The 18,875-nt window shown below is 37.1% G+C and overlaps 1 protein-coding gene across 4 annotated transcripts in view; it reads left to right on the plus strand.

The window, feature by feature from the left end:
- The first annotated feature begins 2,115 nt into the window (after positions 1-2,115).
- The window catches only part of LOC127071064 (uncharacterized), a 107,854-nt gene continuing 91,094 nt past the window's right edge, over positions 2,116-18,875 (plus strand). The window contains exons 1-2 of one of the 4 annotated variants that reach the window (XM_051009917.1): positions 2,116-2,272; positions 8,043-8,476. In XM_051009917.1, the coding sequence (XP_050865874.1) occupies positions 8,314-8,476 (163 nt within the window). In that variant the 5' untranslated portion in view covers positions 2,116-2,272; positions 8,043-8,313. Of the gene's footprint in view, positions 2,273-2,300; positions 2,781-3,121; positions 5,339-8,042; positions 8,477-18,875 lie in introns of those variants that run through there. The other 3 variants (XM_051009926.1, XM_051009935.1, XM_051009907.1) reach the window with 3 other exon arrangements.

Consider the following 18,875-nt stretch of genomic DNA (forward strand, 5'->3'; position numbering starts at 1 on the left):
CGTGCATCAGTGGCAAGTTCAAGGTCGACGCGATGAAATAGAAAGACCGACCGAAGATATTCCTTCCAATTTAGTTACTGTGCCAGGCTGTCGTCATCATCGTCATCATCATTACCATCGTCTTCTCGAAAATCTTCTCGCGGAAGGGAAATCTCGATCTCGTGGAATTATAGAGACGGTTTTTAATGAAAACAACTTGGACAGGTTCGTTAAGACTACATACGTCCTCGATCTAAGACTCGTTGGTGTAATCCAGTGGTTTTCATACTTTTTCAAGAGATTTATATATACGTTTCTTTTCACTTTTTCCTTTCGTCATTTTATTATAAGAAATAATTTTTATGATCCTCGTAATTCTTATAAAACTATGCAAATTAATCGTATGACATTTTTTTGTACGGATCGTTTATTAAACTGAACGTAAAATTCTCTCATCTCGTTAAAGTATATTCATCGTTATTAATGTACCGTGGCGATTGAAAAAAAAAAAACACAGAATTTATTATTTATTCCATTAAAAATAATAAAAATACTTAATGATGCTCTGACTCATTCTGTCTGGTATACAATTTGTAGAAAGTGAAATCAGAGATCTTGATCCAATGAAATTGATACATATTCTTTTAGAAGTCTCGTTGTTTGAAAATCACTGGTGTAAGTCGAGTTAGTAGTAACGTCGAGTATACGGTCAGACGCGTCGAGTATACTAGCCATCTATTTTTCCATGGATAGTAATACGTCATACGAGTACTAACGACTCAAGAGCATCATCTCGTCGTGCAATGTCTCTCTCTTTTTCTTTCTCTCTCTCTCTCTCTTTCTCTCTCTCTTCTCTTCTTTTCTCTCTGCAGTATTCAACGCGTAAGAGCGTTTTTGATACGTTACGTGTACTCTTCATCAAAGAAAATTCGCGTCTAAAAGTATATCAACTTTAATGCTCGATTATTTATGTATACATATCTATGTGTACGTACACTATCTCGAGACACTTATTTAGTTGCACTCGGCAATTACGGGAACGATAATACGTTGGCAAATTATGAGATGTGAACATTGTGATTGACTCGAGTCGTACCAAGTACGTCGAGAAAATTAGGCGAAGGAAAAGGGATAATCGATCAAGGATAATTCTACAGTTCTCTGATCGTACGTTCTATGCGATGTCTCTATAATTAATACTAATATATAACGATGATATTTTTTTTTATTCATAACGATTTGATATATATATATATATTTATATATATATATATATATATATATATATATATATATCAGTTAATAAGAAAGATTTCTATTGCTTTGTACGCTAAACTTACAGTATTCATCGATTTGTCATAGATTTTATATAATCCTATTGAATGTTAATTTTGATCAATACGAATTAATATAATTTTGCAAAAAAAAGGAATATACTCTTTTTATATGTATCATAAGAATATATTGTTTAATTATGTATCGATATATTATTATTGCATATATATATATATATATATATATATATATATATATATATACATATTTATTAATATCCGATATATTAAATATCTCAATAACGAAATTTCATGATATATATAAATAAATCACACATACATACATACATACATACACACACACACACACATACTCATATATCGAAGCTTTCCAAAGAGCAACAACAAGTCCACTGGCTCGACGCGTTTAATCTTGACGATGACTCGAGTGGGTCGTGGTTGCTCGCGTGACGCGAGCCTCACGCTCGTTTCGCACCAAGTATAGCGTTGTCCGTGGACTCAGAGAGAAAGAGAGAGAGAGAGAGAGAGAGAGAGAGAGAGAGAGAGAGGGGAGATGTTTAACGAGTGCAGGTTTTCGGTGGGGGACCTTGACCGAGTGAGGCCGAGTCTCAATCGGCGTCTTCGTCGTCGTCGTCCTCATCGTCATCGTCATCGTCGTCGGGACGCTTAGCGTCTTGGTGGGCCTTATTGGAGTAAGACTCGTAACGTTCTCCGTTCGTTCGTAGCTTCGTTCTGTACCGAACACCATCCTCTCTCCCCACCCCTTAACATTCAATCTTTCTCTCTCTCTCTCTCTCTCTCTTTCGCTCATTCTCGTTCTATCGGGCCCCGGTGGGATAGGACGGAGACCGCAGTGGAAGGAGTAGTAAGCGGCCTACGCAGTTTCAACTTCGGTCCCAGCTTTTATTAGTTCTTCGGCGCTCGGCGGAGAACGTGCGTGCCGGAGCGGTACTCTCCCGTGCGCCCATCACCATCCGGGCTGCTATAGATAAGACACGGTGCGTACAGTTCGCATCATTTCGATCTACATTCGATCTTTCGTGATCTCATCCACATTTATACATACACGTATACAAATCAAAAGGATCTATATATATATATATATATAAATATATATATTTCTTTTTTTTTGTTTTTTGATATCTATACACATATACCTACACATACGTTTGAAGGACGAGCTCGTGCGTGTAAATAAGCTCGTCAACGTGAGTTTTGTGCAACTTTCGAAGACTAACGAACGAGGGTAATCGATTTAAAAAAAAAAAACAACAACAAAGAAAAAAAAGAAAGGAAAAATAAATAAATAAATAAAATAAATAAAAACGGAGGAAGCTCAGTGTAAACCGGATCGGAAACGATCTGATGATCGAGGATAATCGTTCCTGTTACGTCGCACCGGATCCTGACACGGTGCAAGGTGTTCCTCCTCTTCTTCGTCTTCGTCGTCGTCACCGTCGTCGTCGTCGTGCTCGTCCTCCCGCGGGACGAGACACTCCGCACGCGGTACGTGCCACCCTCCTCTACCTCCTCGGTAGTAGTTAGTGCTTCGCTCGTATATATATATATACACATACATTTATGTATGTATACATACAGATATACATGCATATATGCACACACGATGATACTTGTTAGCAATGACGTCTTCCATGAGTGCGCAAAGTGCATTTTCTCGAGAGTTTGGAATTTATTAGTTCCTTTTTTACTTTCCTTCAATTTATTTTTCAAACGTTCATTTATCATTATATTTTTCATCCTTTTTTCTTTCTTTTACACACACACACACACACACGTATATATATATATATATATATATATATATATACGAGTGCGCTGGAGATTTCTCTAAGATATCATAGATGAGAGATATTAGAATACCATGTTACATTGAATAGTAAAGGTAAGAAGGAAGGAAAGAGAAAGAAAATTTGATCTTCGTTGCGTGTTTTCTCTCGTGAAAAAAGAAAGAGAGTATGTGTGAGTCTTTTCTACTCGACGATTGATTAAATCGTCGTCGAACGTCGTTGGACGTTAATCGAAAGGGAAACCTTGCATCGTCTTCTTCGTGCACCGACTACCACCATTACCGTTTCTCTTACCTTATTCTCGTGCGAATAGATTATAGAAGCCGCGAAGAACTCCGTACGACGTCGAGTGTGTACGCCTGACTAAGATCAGATCTCCCGGCGTTCGAGAGAAACCAGAAATACCGCGTACCCGGGATAATATCCCATTAGCTGAAAGATCAATTAACTCGCGTTAACGGACACTTTAATCACCGGTGTTGCTGATCATAGTTCTAATAGTGTTGGCGGTGATGGTGGTGGTGGTGGTGGTGGCGGTGATAGTAGTAGTAGTAGTAGTAGTAGTAGTAGTAGTAGTAGTCATGGTGGTCACGTTGAACTATCGAGTGATCTAGCCGTTTAATCTGCTTTTCGAGATCGATCATCTCGATCATCATTTTTCCTTCCTTCTCTCCTTCTCTCTCTCTCCTTCTTTCTCTTCCCCTTTGCTTTTCATTTCTGTATACCTCTTTTTCTTAACATTGTTACATAGCATAGTAGAGACTAGTAATTCCGCGATTAACGTTCCGCAGGAAGCGTTAGATTATAGTTTACTAGTCATCTTCATCTTGTAACGTTATTGAAGAATTTCGTTCGAAATTATTCCTTGCGATAGATCGATTGATAACGAAGAATGTTAATGACTATTCGTTCGTACTTTCGTACTAACTGGGTCTACTATATACATATACATACGTTCAATTACGTAAGCTCTCGCGACGGACGTCGATCTATTCTACGAAAGAGGAAAAAATAATAAAGAAAAAAAGAAAAATCGAATTGGCTATAAATCCATTTGTTAGTCATTAATCGCAAACGATCGTCAGCGTTTATCCATAAAATTATAATCTTTAAGAAACATGCATTCTTAATTTTTCTCTTTTTTCGATAGATTTCTGTAATGATATAACATATATACATGACGAAAACGTCGAAGATCAATAAATAGTTATAATTTTAATAGAACTTTATCGAATCTACGAAAAAACCAAAGGCGAATCATCTCTGACGTTGTTTTACAACACGTTGGCACAAACATACAAACGGTAGTAATTGACGCGTTTATGAAGAGATCAAGAATTTTATTTTGTCTCTTATCCATATCCTCCTCCTTCTTCTTACGTTCTGTTTCCCCTTTTCTTTTCACTCGCTCTTTTGTTTCGCCTGTCCGACTCGCTTTTCAGCCGGATGAAGGTAGCGCCGGTCTCGCGTTGACGTGCGAATACCCGCGGCACACCCGTGACCGAATCTCGAACGGTTTTATTACGATTTAACACGCCCTGACTACGTTGCAAGGTGCTACGAGAAATAAAGACGTAAAAGCGTACGAAGAAAAATAAGACGAAGAGAGAGAGAGAGAGAGAGAGAGAGAGAGAGAGAGAAGAGAAAGGGAGAGAAAGAGAGATAAAGACAATGATGCGAGATCGTAAATGTAAAACCTTTTATACATCACGAGTTTTTACGAGAAGTCGCAAAATTCTCGCGTGAAAAGAGAAGGAAAAATATTCTCCCATTTTATTATTCGATTTCGACGCGTTAAAAACAAGGAGAGAGGAAAAAGAGAGAATATAAAAAATCGTGAATGATGAGATTTCGGACGTTGCTAACGAACGTTTCGCGGAAGTGGTGGAAAAGATAATAAGAATTCTTAAAAGATACAACTTTGGCGATGATCTCTTACCTCGTTCCTCCGTTAATCTTGCAAAATACGAGTCCTCCTTCCGTACGGCCGGTTTTACGAGAGGACGAAAGAACGAATGAAATTATAAGGAAAAAATATCGGAGTTATGTTAGGACGTTCTTGCGTGTTATTCAATGTTTTTCTGTATTTGTATACGAAATGTATGTATGTTGAAAGACAGAGAGAGAAAGGCAAAGACGGAGAGATACAAGGAGAAATAGTATGTAAACAAATGATTATTCATCGTATTTCTCAGTTTGTTCGGGACAAGCAGAGCGTTCACATCTATCAAAATTTTCTACGTCGTTCGAAAGCAGGTAAAAGTTTTATTTCTCTAATTATATCAATGCGTTTAGATAGATAACAATCGTACATATTTTTTCCTTATATATCTTCATATATTTACATAGTACATATATTTTCTGTTTCGTGCGAAAACAGGTAAACGTTTTATTTCTTTAATCGTATCAATGCGTTTAGATAGATAACGATTGTACATATTTTTTCTTTGTAATGCGATTGAAAAATCTTCAAGATACGTTTTAAAAGATATCATCGCTAATTAAGCGACACCGTAACTACAAGTGAAGCAATAGAGTATGCATACATACATGCGTACGTATATATACATATATACATACATACATGCATACAAACACGTGCATCTAAATTTCAGAAACAATTAAATGGGTTAACGGTGTCGACGCGTCTGGTTAAACATTTTCTTCCCTAAATTGTAGATGATAATCGTCGTCTCGGTAGACCGATTCTCGTTTCCTTCTCAGCTGGAATCCGGCGAAAGGTCGTTCTTTAAGCTGACAGGACTAGCCAAGCTCGTGTCGAAAAATACCAACGTCGTTTTGTTGTTTCTCCACGCAGACATTTCTGTAAATTTATTATGGCAACTCGATATTGATCGTAAAACGAAGTACGCGATTCGTGCGTCAGACTGGTGCCACCTTTCGAAAAACTAACGAGCCAAGAACAAGTCCCATTAATTTCATCTTGCGATTGAAAAAAACGAATGAAAAAGTGTGTGCTGCGTGTCTGTGTCTGTGTGTCCGAGAAAAAGAGAGAGAGAAACTAGGCGATTTTAAAAACGAGTCGTCGAAAAATCCATAATTTTGCCGTATTTTATTTTGCCTTCTTTTGTTGTGTTTCATTAAATCCTCATTGCCCTCTCTCTTTTCCTCTAACACGATTCTCCTTCTCCGAAAACATTTACGAGCATAATATTTGTGAGCGGTCACCTTTGATTTCTATCGTCGTAGTTGCCGTTGTGTGTCGCGAGTTTTCTCTCTCTCTCTCTTTCTCTGTCTCTGTATCTCTTTCTCTCTCTTTCTTTCTTTCTGCGCTCACGTACATAGTGTAATAAAGTCGATGGAAAAAGGTGCTAAACATGTGCACGAGAAACGTGACTGTTTATTACATCAGTGTCCTTGAGGCGAACGTTAGATAATCGCAACGTACATTACGCTGACATATTACTCGATCTCTCTCGCGTTTTTTTCGCACGACTCACGCGTAAAACGCGTACGACGAAGTATATTTTCCTTGAGTTTCATGAGCACGTACAGAAGAAAGAAAATACGAGGAACATTTCATCCGACAAAATTTTATTTAAACAGAGAGAGAGAGAGAGAGAGAGAGAGAGAGAGAGAAAGAAAACGAGAGAAAAAGAGAGGGAGACAGACAGAGAAAGAGAGAAAGAGAGAAAAAGAAAGAGAGAGAGAGAGAGAACATTTTAAAAGAATTTCGTTCGTAATCATAACATTTTTTCTCGCGACAAAATTCATTACTGTATAAAATCTTTCAATTACTATAACGATTAACAATACGATGCACAATTTCGATATACGTTGAAATTCGAGGAGAAAAGAAAATGATGATTGCTCGATTCGAAAAAAAGAGAAAGAGAAAAAACGATAAGCGATTTCCTGGTGGCACTTTTATGGCACGGAACAGACGACGAGCCAACGAGGACGTCGAGGACGAGGAAGAGGAGGAGGAGAAGGAGGAGGAAGAGGGGAAGAAGGATAAAAAAGAAGGAGAAAGAGGGCGAAGGACGGGGGCCGCCCTCGCGAACCTCTTCGCCAAATATGGCTACCAAGAGGCCCGGCAGGAGTATCTTAATCCTCCGATCGTGAATGGCTCTCATGCGAATTGTCTCATTTAAAAGTCGCGTCTTTTGCGTGTTAGAACTGATAAAGTCGTTGAGTCACGGTTGCTATCCTTCTATCTCGTGGTCAAGCGGATGACCTTGAGATCTATCGAGGATTAAAAATTATCCCCATTTTCAGACAGTTTTTTTTCTCCCTTTCTTTTTTATTTGTATCTTCCCTTCGATTCTTTTTCTTTTTGTTTATCGTACAAATCGATGTTTCATTCTTTAGAGATATGTTTAATTAATATCCACTTAAATATTAGAAAAAAGAGCGGAGAAAAGAAAAGAATAGAAGGAATAAAACTTTCTGAGAGTATTAAATCGTTAATAGATCGTAATAGTTAATAATAGTAATAGATGATACTATTGGGATAATACGACAAGGAAGATAATCGATATCTTTCTTATCTTCTCGTTCGTATATTAACATAGGATAATTAGACATAGGATTTTAATGATATCGATTTGAAAAGTATCTTTAGAAAGATAATTGTCATCGCTATTATGCGATCTCATCGTCGTAATCATGCTTAGCGAGCACTCGCACCGACTCTTCTCGAGTTATAACGAATTCGATCGATCAGACTACCGTCCCTTTAACGCACATACGCACACGTTCGCTTTTACGAACTTCGTATTTCTTTCGATAGAAAATTTTGACTGAGACGAAAGGAAGAATACATACGTATTATCTATATCTATAAGGAAATTGATAGATACATACATACATACATACACACAGACACACACGAACATATAAGTGTCACGTCGTCATTAAATCAAAAGAAAATTATTCATCATAAATCTCGATTAGAATGATCGAAGATATTAAGTGCACAGCTTTGCTTGGCTTACAGGTTGGTGATCGGGTCTCTAAAGGTGTGATCGGAAAAAGGGATTAGAGAGAAAGGGGTGGGTTTGCGTAATAAAAAAAAAAAGAGAAAAAAAAGGAGATAGAAATAGACAGGGTAGAGAAAGAGCGAGACAGTGAGAGAGAGGGACAGAGAAAGGGAAAGAAAGGAGAGATAGAGAGAGAACAAAAAAGAGAAAGGGTGAGAGATAAAGAAAGCGAAAACGGGAAAGTGCTATCCAGCTGTGTGTTATGATCGGGAGCATAAAGGTGCGAAGATGCTCGAGGTTCAGCGCTCGGACTCTTTGAGAAAGGGAGAGGCCTACGACCCTTCCAGCACCCATTTACTACCCCCCGTAACGACCGGGGCTTCCGTCTCTGGGTGGAAGCCCGCCGAGAGAAGCGTCTCCTTCAATCGAGACGTCCACGTCAAGAGGATCGGTGAGTTCAGGCAATCGCGCTATAAAAACAAGATGGAAAGACCGCAAGAAAGAGCTTCGCGAGGAGTCGAGATTGGTTGATTAAGTTCTGCTTGATTTTACGAATCTATTGTCGAATCTTCTTCTTCTTCTTCTTCTTCTTTTTATTCTTCTTCTTCTTCTTAAGCGATAAAAAGAGACAAAGATGGTTTTTCGAGTTTCTCAAGTTATTCAAATTTTTATTAATATAATATCCTTTTGATAAAATAATTTGTACGATTATTAACAATTAGATATACATATGCATATATATATATATTATCACATTCTTTAATACTAAATTTATTGATATCGACTATTCTAGATATACTTATAATATATATAAAATTTTAGGAATTATTTCGTTGTAACGAGTAACAATTTTTCGAATTAAATGATAGTAAACACAAAAGTACCGAGAGAGATAGACGTTGATTCATTTTGTTCAAGGTGAACCCGACGGCTTCCCTTGGTAAGGCGCTCATATGAATACATATACATACGCGAGAAGAATGTAATGCAAAGCTCGTTTCGTTCTCGTCTACGTTGGTGACTCCCGAGGAAAAAAGAAAGAGAAAGAAAAAAAGAGAGATTTTGAAAATGATTGCCGCACGGCAACGGTCTTGTGTTCCAGAAAAAAATTATGTAGCAGCCCTTAGAGCGATCCCAGATTGTGAAAATTATTTGCGACGTTCCGCTAACTTTGCGACGACGTCTGCGACCTGTTGCGCTCCCTCTCTTCTCTCTCTCTCTCTCTCTCTCTCTTTCTCTCTCTCTTTCTCTTTCTTTCTTTTGGTTGAAATTTTTCTCGGGACACGTACGATTCTTGGAAAACGAAACTCGCGAAATTCCATTCGTCTCTAACTTGTCGTCTTCTCGAAAACATCCTTGCGTTTTCTTCACCCTCGATGTATTTATCTATCTGAATATATTTAATTAATAATTTATTATTCATTATCATACATTGTCACGAAAGACAAAGATGGTAGATTTTTGTTTAGAGAGTTTCTCCTTTCCTTTACTATTATTTTTTTTTTTTTCTTTAAATTAGGAAACCAAACGTATGGATAAATACGATCGTTTCGATTCGAAACGTCATATATTTTAATTACAAAAGAAGAAGAAAGAAAAAGTAAAAGAAGAAAGATATAAACAAAAAACAGAGACAATAGTATTAATTAAAATTCTGACGAATCAAGTAATAGCAAGCGACCAATACTTCGCTCCTAGCGTACTCTGCCTAACTCACATCTAACCGTTTAAAAGCTCGAGTTCCTCGGAATCGATAACACCCTAATCAATAATCAAATGCCTACCGCTGAAACTAACGGCGTGAATTATTTAATCGAACGATCGAGATCTATCTCTTTTTTTTCCATCCCTTTCTCTTCTTCCTCTTCTATAATACGTTAATGGAGGATGCACGTACGTGTACGCGTGTATGCGTGTATATGTTTTGCATAATCATTAATAACTAGAATAATATCGTCGATCGACTACTTTATTAACGTATGTACGTGCGTTTATCGCACGCATAACCGTAACTTATCTTAATCAATTGACTTGGAAACGATGCACGTTAGTTTGACCTTGAGAAGAGCGAATGGCCAATACCGTTGTTCGTGCTATTTTCCAGCCTCCAGCCTCGAAGAACATTGTCACATTGCTTCATCATTTCTTAAAATAACATTTTTCTATTATTTTGAAAACAGAAAAAAAACCTCGACAATTTTGCATAATAGCTTTTGTCTAAGAACAGTACCGAGAATACGTAATATATTACATTGCGATTACGGAAGACGGTCTAACGTTATATATACACACACATATTTATGTGTCTTATATATCTTTGTATGTACTTGTAACGCACGTTACGCATGGTGTAAAGACTAAGTTGAACAGTCCCAATATTACGGGACTCTTGGCTTTCCCTTTTTACGGAAACGGAGAAAGATATATATATGTATATATATTACATAAACGAAGCACGACATGAGTTATCTTTTATGTTAAACCGCCCGTTCAACTTTCGTACGAGATTAGATTACGTTAGGAATAGATGGAATAAGGTTTATTAAAAATTCTAAATCGCGTTTTATATAAGTATTTATCTATTTACCAGTACACTACTCTCTTTTATAAATTTCTCTTACATTTATTTATTACAGTTTACAGTTATGCAGATAATAATATATATGCGTATAACATTTGCATTACTTTTATAAAATAGTTACAAGTAGGTCTTTCAGATCTATACAATACGTTGTGCATATATATATGTATATAGTATGTATATATATATATATATATATATATATATATACAGACATTTATATACGTATGTATATATGTATATAGTATATATACATGCATATATATATATATAGAAAGACATTTTATAGTCTTAAAACTATCTCTACAAATAACGTATAGATACAAACGTTAAGTACAGTGTTATTTAGAGTATCGATTTTATTCCGTACGGATCTATGAATTACAAGAAAAACAAAAAAAGAAAAAGAATCAGAAAAGAATAAATAAAAGATATTAAATCGTAAGAGTGAAAAATTCGTTTACCAGTTTACGGCGCTTTCCGTTTACGGAAATCTTGCATTCTCTATCGATCGCTATCGCATCCGATTTACGCGACGATAAGACGCACTCGTTACCAATCGCGACGGCTCGACGACGGACCGTGTCGACTCGCACGGAGGAGAAAGTGACTAAACGTCGTACGGAGAGTCTAAGGTACAGTGATACAGTGATACAATAATATCTTGCGAATACCGGCACGGGAAAATTAATGGCCACTAAAGGGCCCCGAGGTAACTATCTTAAAAGCCAACCGGCGCTTGTATTATTTTATAGTTGGCATCCGCTGCTTTTACGAGCGCGCAAACCCGCACCGAATACGATTCTGTAGTTTCTCTCTTTCCATCTTTTTCTTTCTCTTTTTCTCTCTTTCTCTTTCGTTCTCTCTCTCTCTCTCTCTCTCTCTCTCTCTCTCTCTCTCTCTCTTGTTCTCTATCTTTCTCTCGTCAGAAAGAAAGAATGAAAGATAGAGAGAGAGAAAGATTGAAAGAGTATAAGCAAAGCGTGTCTTCTAACAACCAAGTCTTACGGTTTGCCGGATTCTGCTAATGATAGCAAAGCTAATAACGTTGAAGCACGGGAAGAAACGATTTCGGGAAGGATCGAGTCTCTCGATTAACCTCGTCCTTCTCTTTTCTCCTTTGTCTTTCTTATAAAAAAAGATTGAGACACTAAATAATCAATTCAATGAAATATCGAATAAAATGATTCCAATGGAATATTGAATATAGAATTGAGATAGTCCGAACAGAAGTTTGAAAAAAGAATATAAGTAGTTGTCAAGAAATTAATTATTAAAAAGAAATGATAGAGAACCGATTAGATACATGCAAATTTAAGAAGAGAAATATATTTTTTTGTATATTCGGACCCTATAAAAAATGCGATTTCGTCGGAACGATTAGACCACGTTCATTCTTTCATTATCCTTGTGTTGACACGAATGCGTCGCGTTCCGTCAAGGTCAAGTATGATCATCAACGTCGCGCCAGTCGGTCGACGAACTCAGTTCGCCCATTCGCTTTTTACTCATCGCCGACAAGGTGGCCCGCAAAAAAGAGCACTCTTCTTTGCACGAAATTACTTTGAAATCGAGCTAATCGAGCGGACCAAGGTAATTAAATTTGGAATCGCTTTTCACGTTTTCTGCGTTAGCACGCGTTAATTGTAAGATTAATTATTAATTCTAAAGAACGTATTATTAGATCCGAAGAGAAAGAGAAAGAGAGAGAGAGAGAGAACAAAAGTACATGCTATCTATATGTTACATGCAGAAATGCAATCGATTGATTTCGGTGAAGCGAAACGTTACGTCGTTTTCAACGAGCGACGATAATCGTCTTACGCAAGAACGTTACTAGTGATTTCTACTTGTACGATTTATTGCTTCATAAATACTGTGCATCGTCGATCGTGGAGTATCGCAGTAGAAAGAAAGAGGAAGAGGAAGAGAGAGATAGAGACAGAGAGAAGGAGAGCAAGACTTGAAGACGAATCATAGATGTCGAAACATTTTCTATAGTTTCTAGTTTTCTAGTTTATACCTACTTGCAGCAATAATATTAGAATCTTACAACTTTTTTCATCCCTTATTTACCTATCGAATTAGAGAAATAATTCTTACCAAGGAGAAAAAAAAAGTGGTCGATAAATGATTTAACTAGTCCTAGAAAATATATCCAAATTAATATATGTAAACAAAATTTTGGCACTTCGACGTTCTATCGTCATTTGAATGTTAATTTGAGTATATAATCGAGTTCCAACATGAGAAAGGTAAAACTTAGGATAGCTCGGAAGTACTCTATTCCTTCGAAACGTAAGAGATCGAGCATTGTAGAGGAAGATAGAGAGACTGAGAGTGAACGAGAGAGAGAGAGAGAGAGAGAGAGAGAGAGAGAGAGAGGGAGAGAGAAAGAGAAGAGTGTCCTTTGCGAAGGGACTCTAAGCCGCTGTAAAAAAGTTATCGCTCGGCCCGGTGCATTAGTGGCCGCACCATATTTCTTATTATCCCGGCGCGAGGTGTATACTCTCTTCTTTTCTCTCTCTCTCTCTCTCTCTCTCTCTCTCTCTCTCTCTTTCTTTCATCGTCAATGCGGGCGGTCTAGAGAAGTCAGCCTAGTTGGTCGGTGCAACGTTTGCGCGCATGCGCCTCGTCGAAGCTCGTTAAGGGTCTCCTTGTGTCGTCCTCCGCGTTATCCTCAGCGTTATCCTGCCTAGCCGTTTCCTGGATAGTCGCGTGCTCTTTCTCTCGAGGACTTGCTCTATGTTCTATTTACAGGGTGTACTTCTATATATATTCAGGATGTAATTAAAACGTAAGATTTATTTCGCGATTAAATGAAATTCGCTTAATGGGACATTTATGAGTATTAATAAAATTTGCGTTTTTTATCTTAATTGACATCCGCGATACGAATATTTTTTTCTTTTTTTTTTTTCTTTCCTTTTTTCTTCTCTTTTCTTCCTTCTGTACGTGTATCTTAAGCTCCCGAAAAAAATGCGTTCAACTTGATCGATATAAATTTATGGATCTTTTTTTTTCTATCTCTTTGTAAAAAGATTAATTCTTAACGTATTGTAATTTAATTATAGTAGATCGCTTTGGACAAATTTCTTAGGGCATTGAAATATATTTTAAATACGAGTATTACAATAAGTCAGATCACATATGTTAAGATACATCCCGTATAACGGGATGCAATACGTTCCACGATCGTTCTACGACCTTCGTTACATTGTTAATGGACGCCATACGGAGAACATTTTTTTTTACTTCCTCTTCTGCTCTTGCCCTTCTGTTTTCCGTTCCGACCACCTTTCTCTTCTCCCCGCTCATCACCCCTCTGGTCACTCGCTCTCTTTCTCTTTCTCTTTCTTTCTCTTTCACGTAATTACCGCGCATCCCTTCCCATAAACGTAAAAATCATTTTTAACGTTCCGATAGGAGCCGCCTCGAAAAACCGCTTTTTGTCTCACGTTAAGCCGTACTAAAGGGTTTCTTTCGGAAGCGGACTGGACGGTAAAGAAGTTTCTTTTATAGAGGAAAGGCCACCGAATTGCAGACACGTCCGGAAATCATGATGATTCAAAGAAAACAAACGAAAATGTACATACTACAAAATAATTGTCATTTTCTTAACAATTTTTACATAATTTCTTTCGAACTCATACGTGAATGAATAGAATAAAAAATAACATTTTTATAACGTATCACGTCCATTTAACGTCGATAAATTTAATTAAAGATTGACTCATAAGAAAAGAGAAAAAAGACAAAACCGAAAGCAAAAGAAAATATATCTAATTAATACCGAAATATTCAATAATATACATGTATGTATAGTGTGTACTACATATATATTGGTAGTATTATCGTTCGAGTATACGACAGATCGGATTGTAGAATTCGAGAAAAAAAAAAGAGCAATATCATTGAAAGATCGTATCGTAAATTCATAAATTTTATGATATAGATTTAAAAAAGCAAGGGAAAAAAATTATCGAAAAAGGTTTTTATATTTAGTTCCTGTTGATATAATCGGATCGTCCTTCCTCGATCGCGTGCCAGGCAATGTTAAGTTAGTGTACGGATATACTGAAACGAGGAAGTACCGGAATATCGAATGGACCGGTATCGCGAGTCGAGAACGCGGAGGTCGCGCAAGCGCGTTACTTTCGTGAGATGCGTGCCTCGTAGAGGCTACGTGCTTGGCCAAGGGAAGGTTATAGGTGAGACACGTACAGATTATGGGAATACAAATTAGCGACGTATCTCGACAACACGTTGAGCCGAGTCGTACGTTCCCCGACACGTATTTCTCGACATTAATTCGTCTTATCGAAGTTACGAACGATGATTTAACTCGTCGAGTTTACTTCGAAGAAGAGAGAGAGAGAGAGAGAGAGAGAGTTGATCGAAAAAGAGAAAGAAAGAGACAGTGAACCAATTTTTAATACTTCGAATTTTATATTTGAAACATTTTTATTCTTTTCGATACACATAAGTTGATTGTTCAAATCGATTGTTTCAATTACGGTGTCACTATTTTCAATGAATTTTATTTTCATTATTCTCAAACTTAGAGATTCAAATTTATAAATTCAGGATTGTTCGTATTAACGTTTAAGTATTACGTTAATTTTTCGCATGTATTACATAAATATATAAAGAAGAAAAGAAATGGTAAGTACTTAAAACATCATTTATGTCTTATTATTTCAGACATAAAATGACATGAATTGAGATATAAAATGACTATTATATCGTTAAATAAATATAAGGGGAGACGAAAAAATAGAGATAAAGAAAAAAAGGGAGAGAGAGAGAGAGGGAGAGAGGAAGAAAGAAAAAAGGAGTTAGGTCGTTCGGAACGACCCAACACGAAGCAGTGGCGATTAATGGCGCGATCCATTTTCCCGTACGACAACTTCTGTAACAATCATTTAGGCCATGCGATATCACGCGCAGAGTGGGTACCGCTTCGCGTACCCTTAGCGCGTTCGCGAAAGCCGACCTTATGGACCGTAAATCACTCCCGTCTTCTCTCACACTTTTTTCTTCTTTTCTTCCTCTCGCGCTACCTCACAGACTACCTCCTTTCTTTCTCTTTTTCTCTCTCTTTTTCTCCCTCTCTCTCTCTCTCGTTCTCTCTCCTTTTCTCTCCATCTCTCTCTATCTCTCTCTCTCTCTCGGAAGAAGGAACGATGCGTGCAAGAATGCCGAGTACTCGACTGCTACTCGAATTTGTACTTAATAAAGTAAAAAAACAGGAGAGAAAAAAGTGGAATATCGAATATTTCCAAAAAGAAAGAAAACCGAAATCCTACTATCAAAAGTTGTATGACATATAATCGATTATTTTATTTCTTAGAAAAGAATATTAATCAAGAAATTCGTTGACATTCGAAGAATTTGGAACGATGGAATAATTGAAAAAATAGTCAATAGTTAAATCTTTCTTCCGACAGTTAGCGTAATAGGCAATTGATTGTTTTATTTGTTAGAAAAAGAAAGGAAGAAAGAAAAAATAAATAAGAAGAAAAAACTCGTAAACGTTAGATAGGTATGATGATGATCGAACAATGAAAGATCTATTCATCCACGCCGGAAATGATTGGACTTACTCATGTCTTATCATCTCTTTCTTTCTCTCTCTCTCTCTCTCTCCCTCTCTTTCATGTTTCTTCTTCTATGGAAGGAAAAAGATCGGTGGTGAATCTTCTTGAGAGGAGGAACATTTACGGGCCTCGAAAGAGTGGGTCAGCTCCGTGGTGCGATCTTTGACCCCCGCGGCAAGACGCCACTTGCACTTCCGCCAATTCTTTCTCTTTACCCCCACTCCATCTCTGTTTCACCTTCTTCTTTCTCTGACCCGCTCGAGAACCGTACATTCGCAAAGCACCTGCCATCTTCTATCCATCCTCTTCTACTTCTCCCCCTCTTCTGTCTCTCTCTCTCTCTCTCTCTCTCTCTCTCTCTCTTTCTCTCTCTTTTTCTTTCTTTCACCGAAGCCGAGTCAAATTGTTAGCTGCCTTAATCGAGCATAAATCGTTCGCGTATAAACCACGAGATCTTCCAGCCGTGACGTCGATTTTCACCCTACGAGCTGTCCCATACATTCGGCTAGTCACCGAGCAACGCAGATTGGAACACCGCAGCATCTTCAAGAGAAGCTCTACCAAGGCCCGGAAACGTACGATCTGAAAGGCTACGCGCAGCGATTACCACGACGAGTTAATTATTGGCTGACGCACCGATACGTCGACTACGCAAAAGATACGTGGGAATATAATCTGTGTGAGAGAGAAACGGATAGAGAGAAGGGGGAGAGAGAGAGAGAGAGAGAGAGAGAGAGAATACTTGTAAATCTCGAATATACACAACCCTCTCCATCCCTTATCCCCAAGATGATCTACGATTCTCGATAGTACGAAATCAAAAAAATGATTCAAGTCTGATCTCATCATTAACGCGATAGTTAAGTATAATATATGGCTTAGTATAATATAGTTTATTATAATAATAATATTAGATTGCTTGGTTTAATATTAGATGCATTTCATCTTGACATTTCTATTTATAGGTTGTTTAGAATTAACTATGAAATTTTATTAGCTATTTTATTATAGAGAACTATAATTCACTGTTTATATAGGCACTATTTCTCTTTCTCTTTCTCTCTCTCTCTCTCTCTCTCTCTCTCTCTCTCTTTCTCTTTCTCATCCTGTCTTTAATTTCATAATGTTATTTTCTTTCAATTTAAATTACAATAAAATGTTTAATGTCGTAATAGAAAAACAACGAATTAATTAGTTATGGAAAATAAAAATTTACGTATAAAAATTATGTTCATAGTGTAGTAATATTTTTAACAGAGCAAAAAAGAAAATCGATTCAATTTCGATTCGATGATATAACAATAAATGATATGATGATTTCAATAAATAAAAATAGAACATTTTAAAGTATACTAACTTGAGAGAAGAGACACGTGCTAGCTAAAGATCGTGAAATATCTTCTCTACCGAAAACGAAACATGTGCCAAGCTTGTTTGCATACGTTCACGATATCGACTTAATGGCACGTCTCTAAAACGGATTAGAAACTCGTCGAGCGACATGAAACGATCTTACCTATCCGCAAGCTCATCGGACGATACATGGTATGACGTATTCCAAGTACTCATGACACCCGTTAATATCGCGTTAATTAAATCGACGTTAATTTTATGTGGCAGCGGTACGTCACTCACTCATTTCATTTCTTCTATAATTATTACATCTCGTTGATATACGACATTTTAAATTTCTTTTTTTTAGCAAACAAAGTATAGATATTAGATATTTCAAGCACGATCTTTCCCCTTTCTATTACTAATGCAAATTTGTTCTAAATAATAATAATTAAAATAATTACAATAATATTGGATCGTGTTTGAAAAGTTCATACCGTTTTAATAAAATCTTTAATTGAAACTCAAAGTTGAAGATATATTTTTAATCAAAGATATATTTCTTAAAATTGAATAATTTCAAAATTGATCTGATTAATAATCGATTACCCATATTGAGAACTTGTTTCCAAATGAAAGAAACAAATTTGAAGTATCGATGATGAACGCAAATACATCGACAAAGTGTTTCGAGTTTTGAATAAAGATCGAAAGAACGTTTGAAAATCACTGACTCGTCTGCATGCCATTTGCCTAAGCCTCTTGGAGAATCTCGAAGGTACTCATCGTCGAGAAGTACCTTGCGATCGGTAAGAGAATTCTCTATCTCTCTCTCTCTCTCTCTCTCTCTCTCTCTTTCTCTGTCTCTCTCTTCGCATCAATTCCTACTCGGCATAAACGTGCACCACATGCTAATACATCGGGACTCTCTCCTTCTCTATTCGCCAAATGGAAGATCTCGTGTCTACATACATACTTATACGATGCGTGTACGCCGGAGTAATTCTCGTGTGGGGATCAGCACATCCTGGTAATAATTAGTCTTTGGAATCACGGTATCGAATCGCGTCTTGTCCGAGATCAAAGAATCATGAGGCTATTGATTCTACTCGCCTTACTCCGCATCTCGCGCGTTAAAACTCGTTATCGCGATTAAAATTACCCGCTCGTTCCCTCGTACTTAGTATATACGTATTTATCTATGTATACGTATACACATCCATATACCTAATATGCATGTCTTGTATGTGTGTACAGAGAGAGTTTCTCGTTTCAAAAACTATATACCGGACCGCGATTAATTCTCCTCAATCGAGAATAAAGAAAATCCTTAT

This window comes from Vespula vulgaris, chromosome 1, assembly GCF_905475345.1.
Source record: "Vespula vulgaris chromosome 1, iyVesVulg1.1, whole genome shotgun sequence".
Lineage (NCBI taxonomy): Eukaryota > Metazoa > Arthropoda > Insecta > Hymenoptera > Vespidae > Vespula > Vespula vulgaris.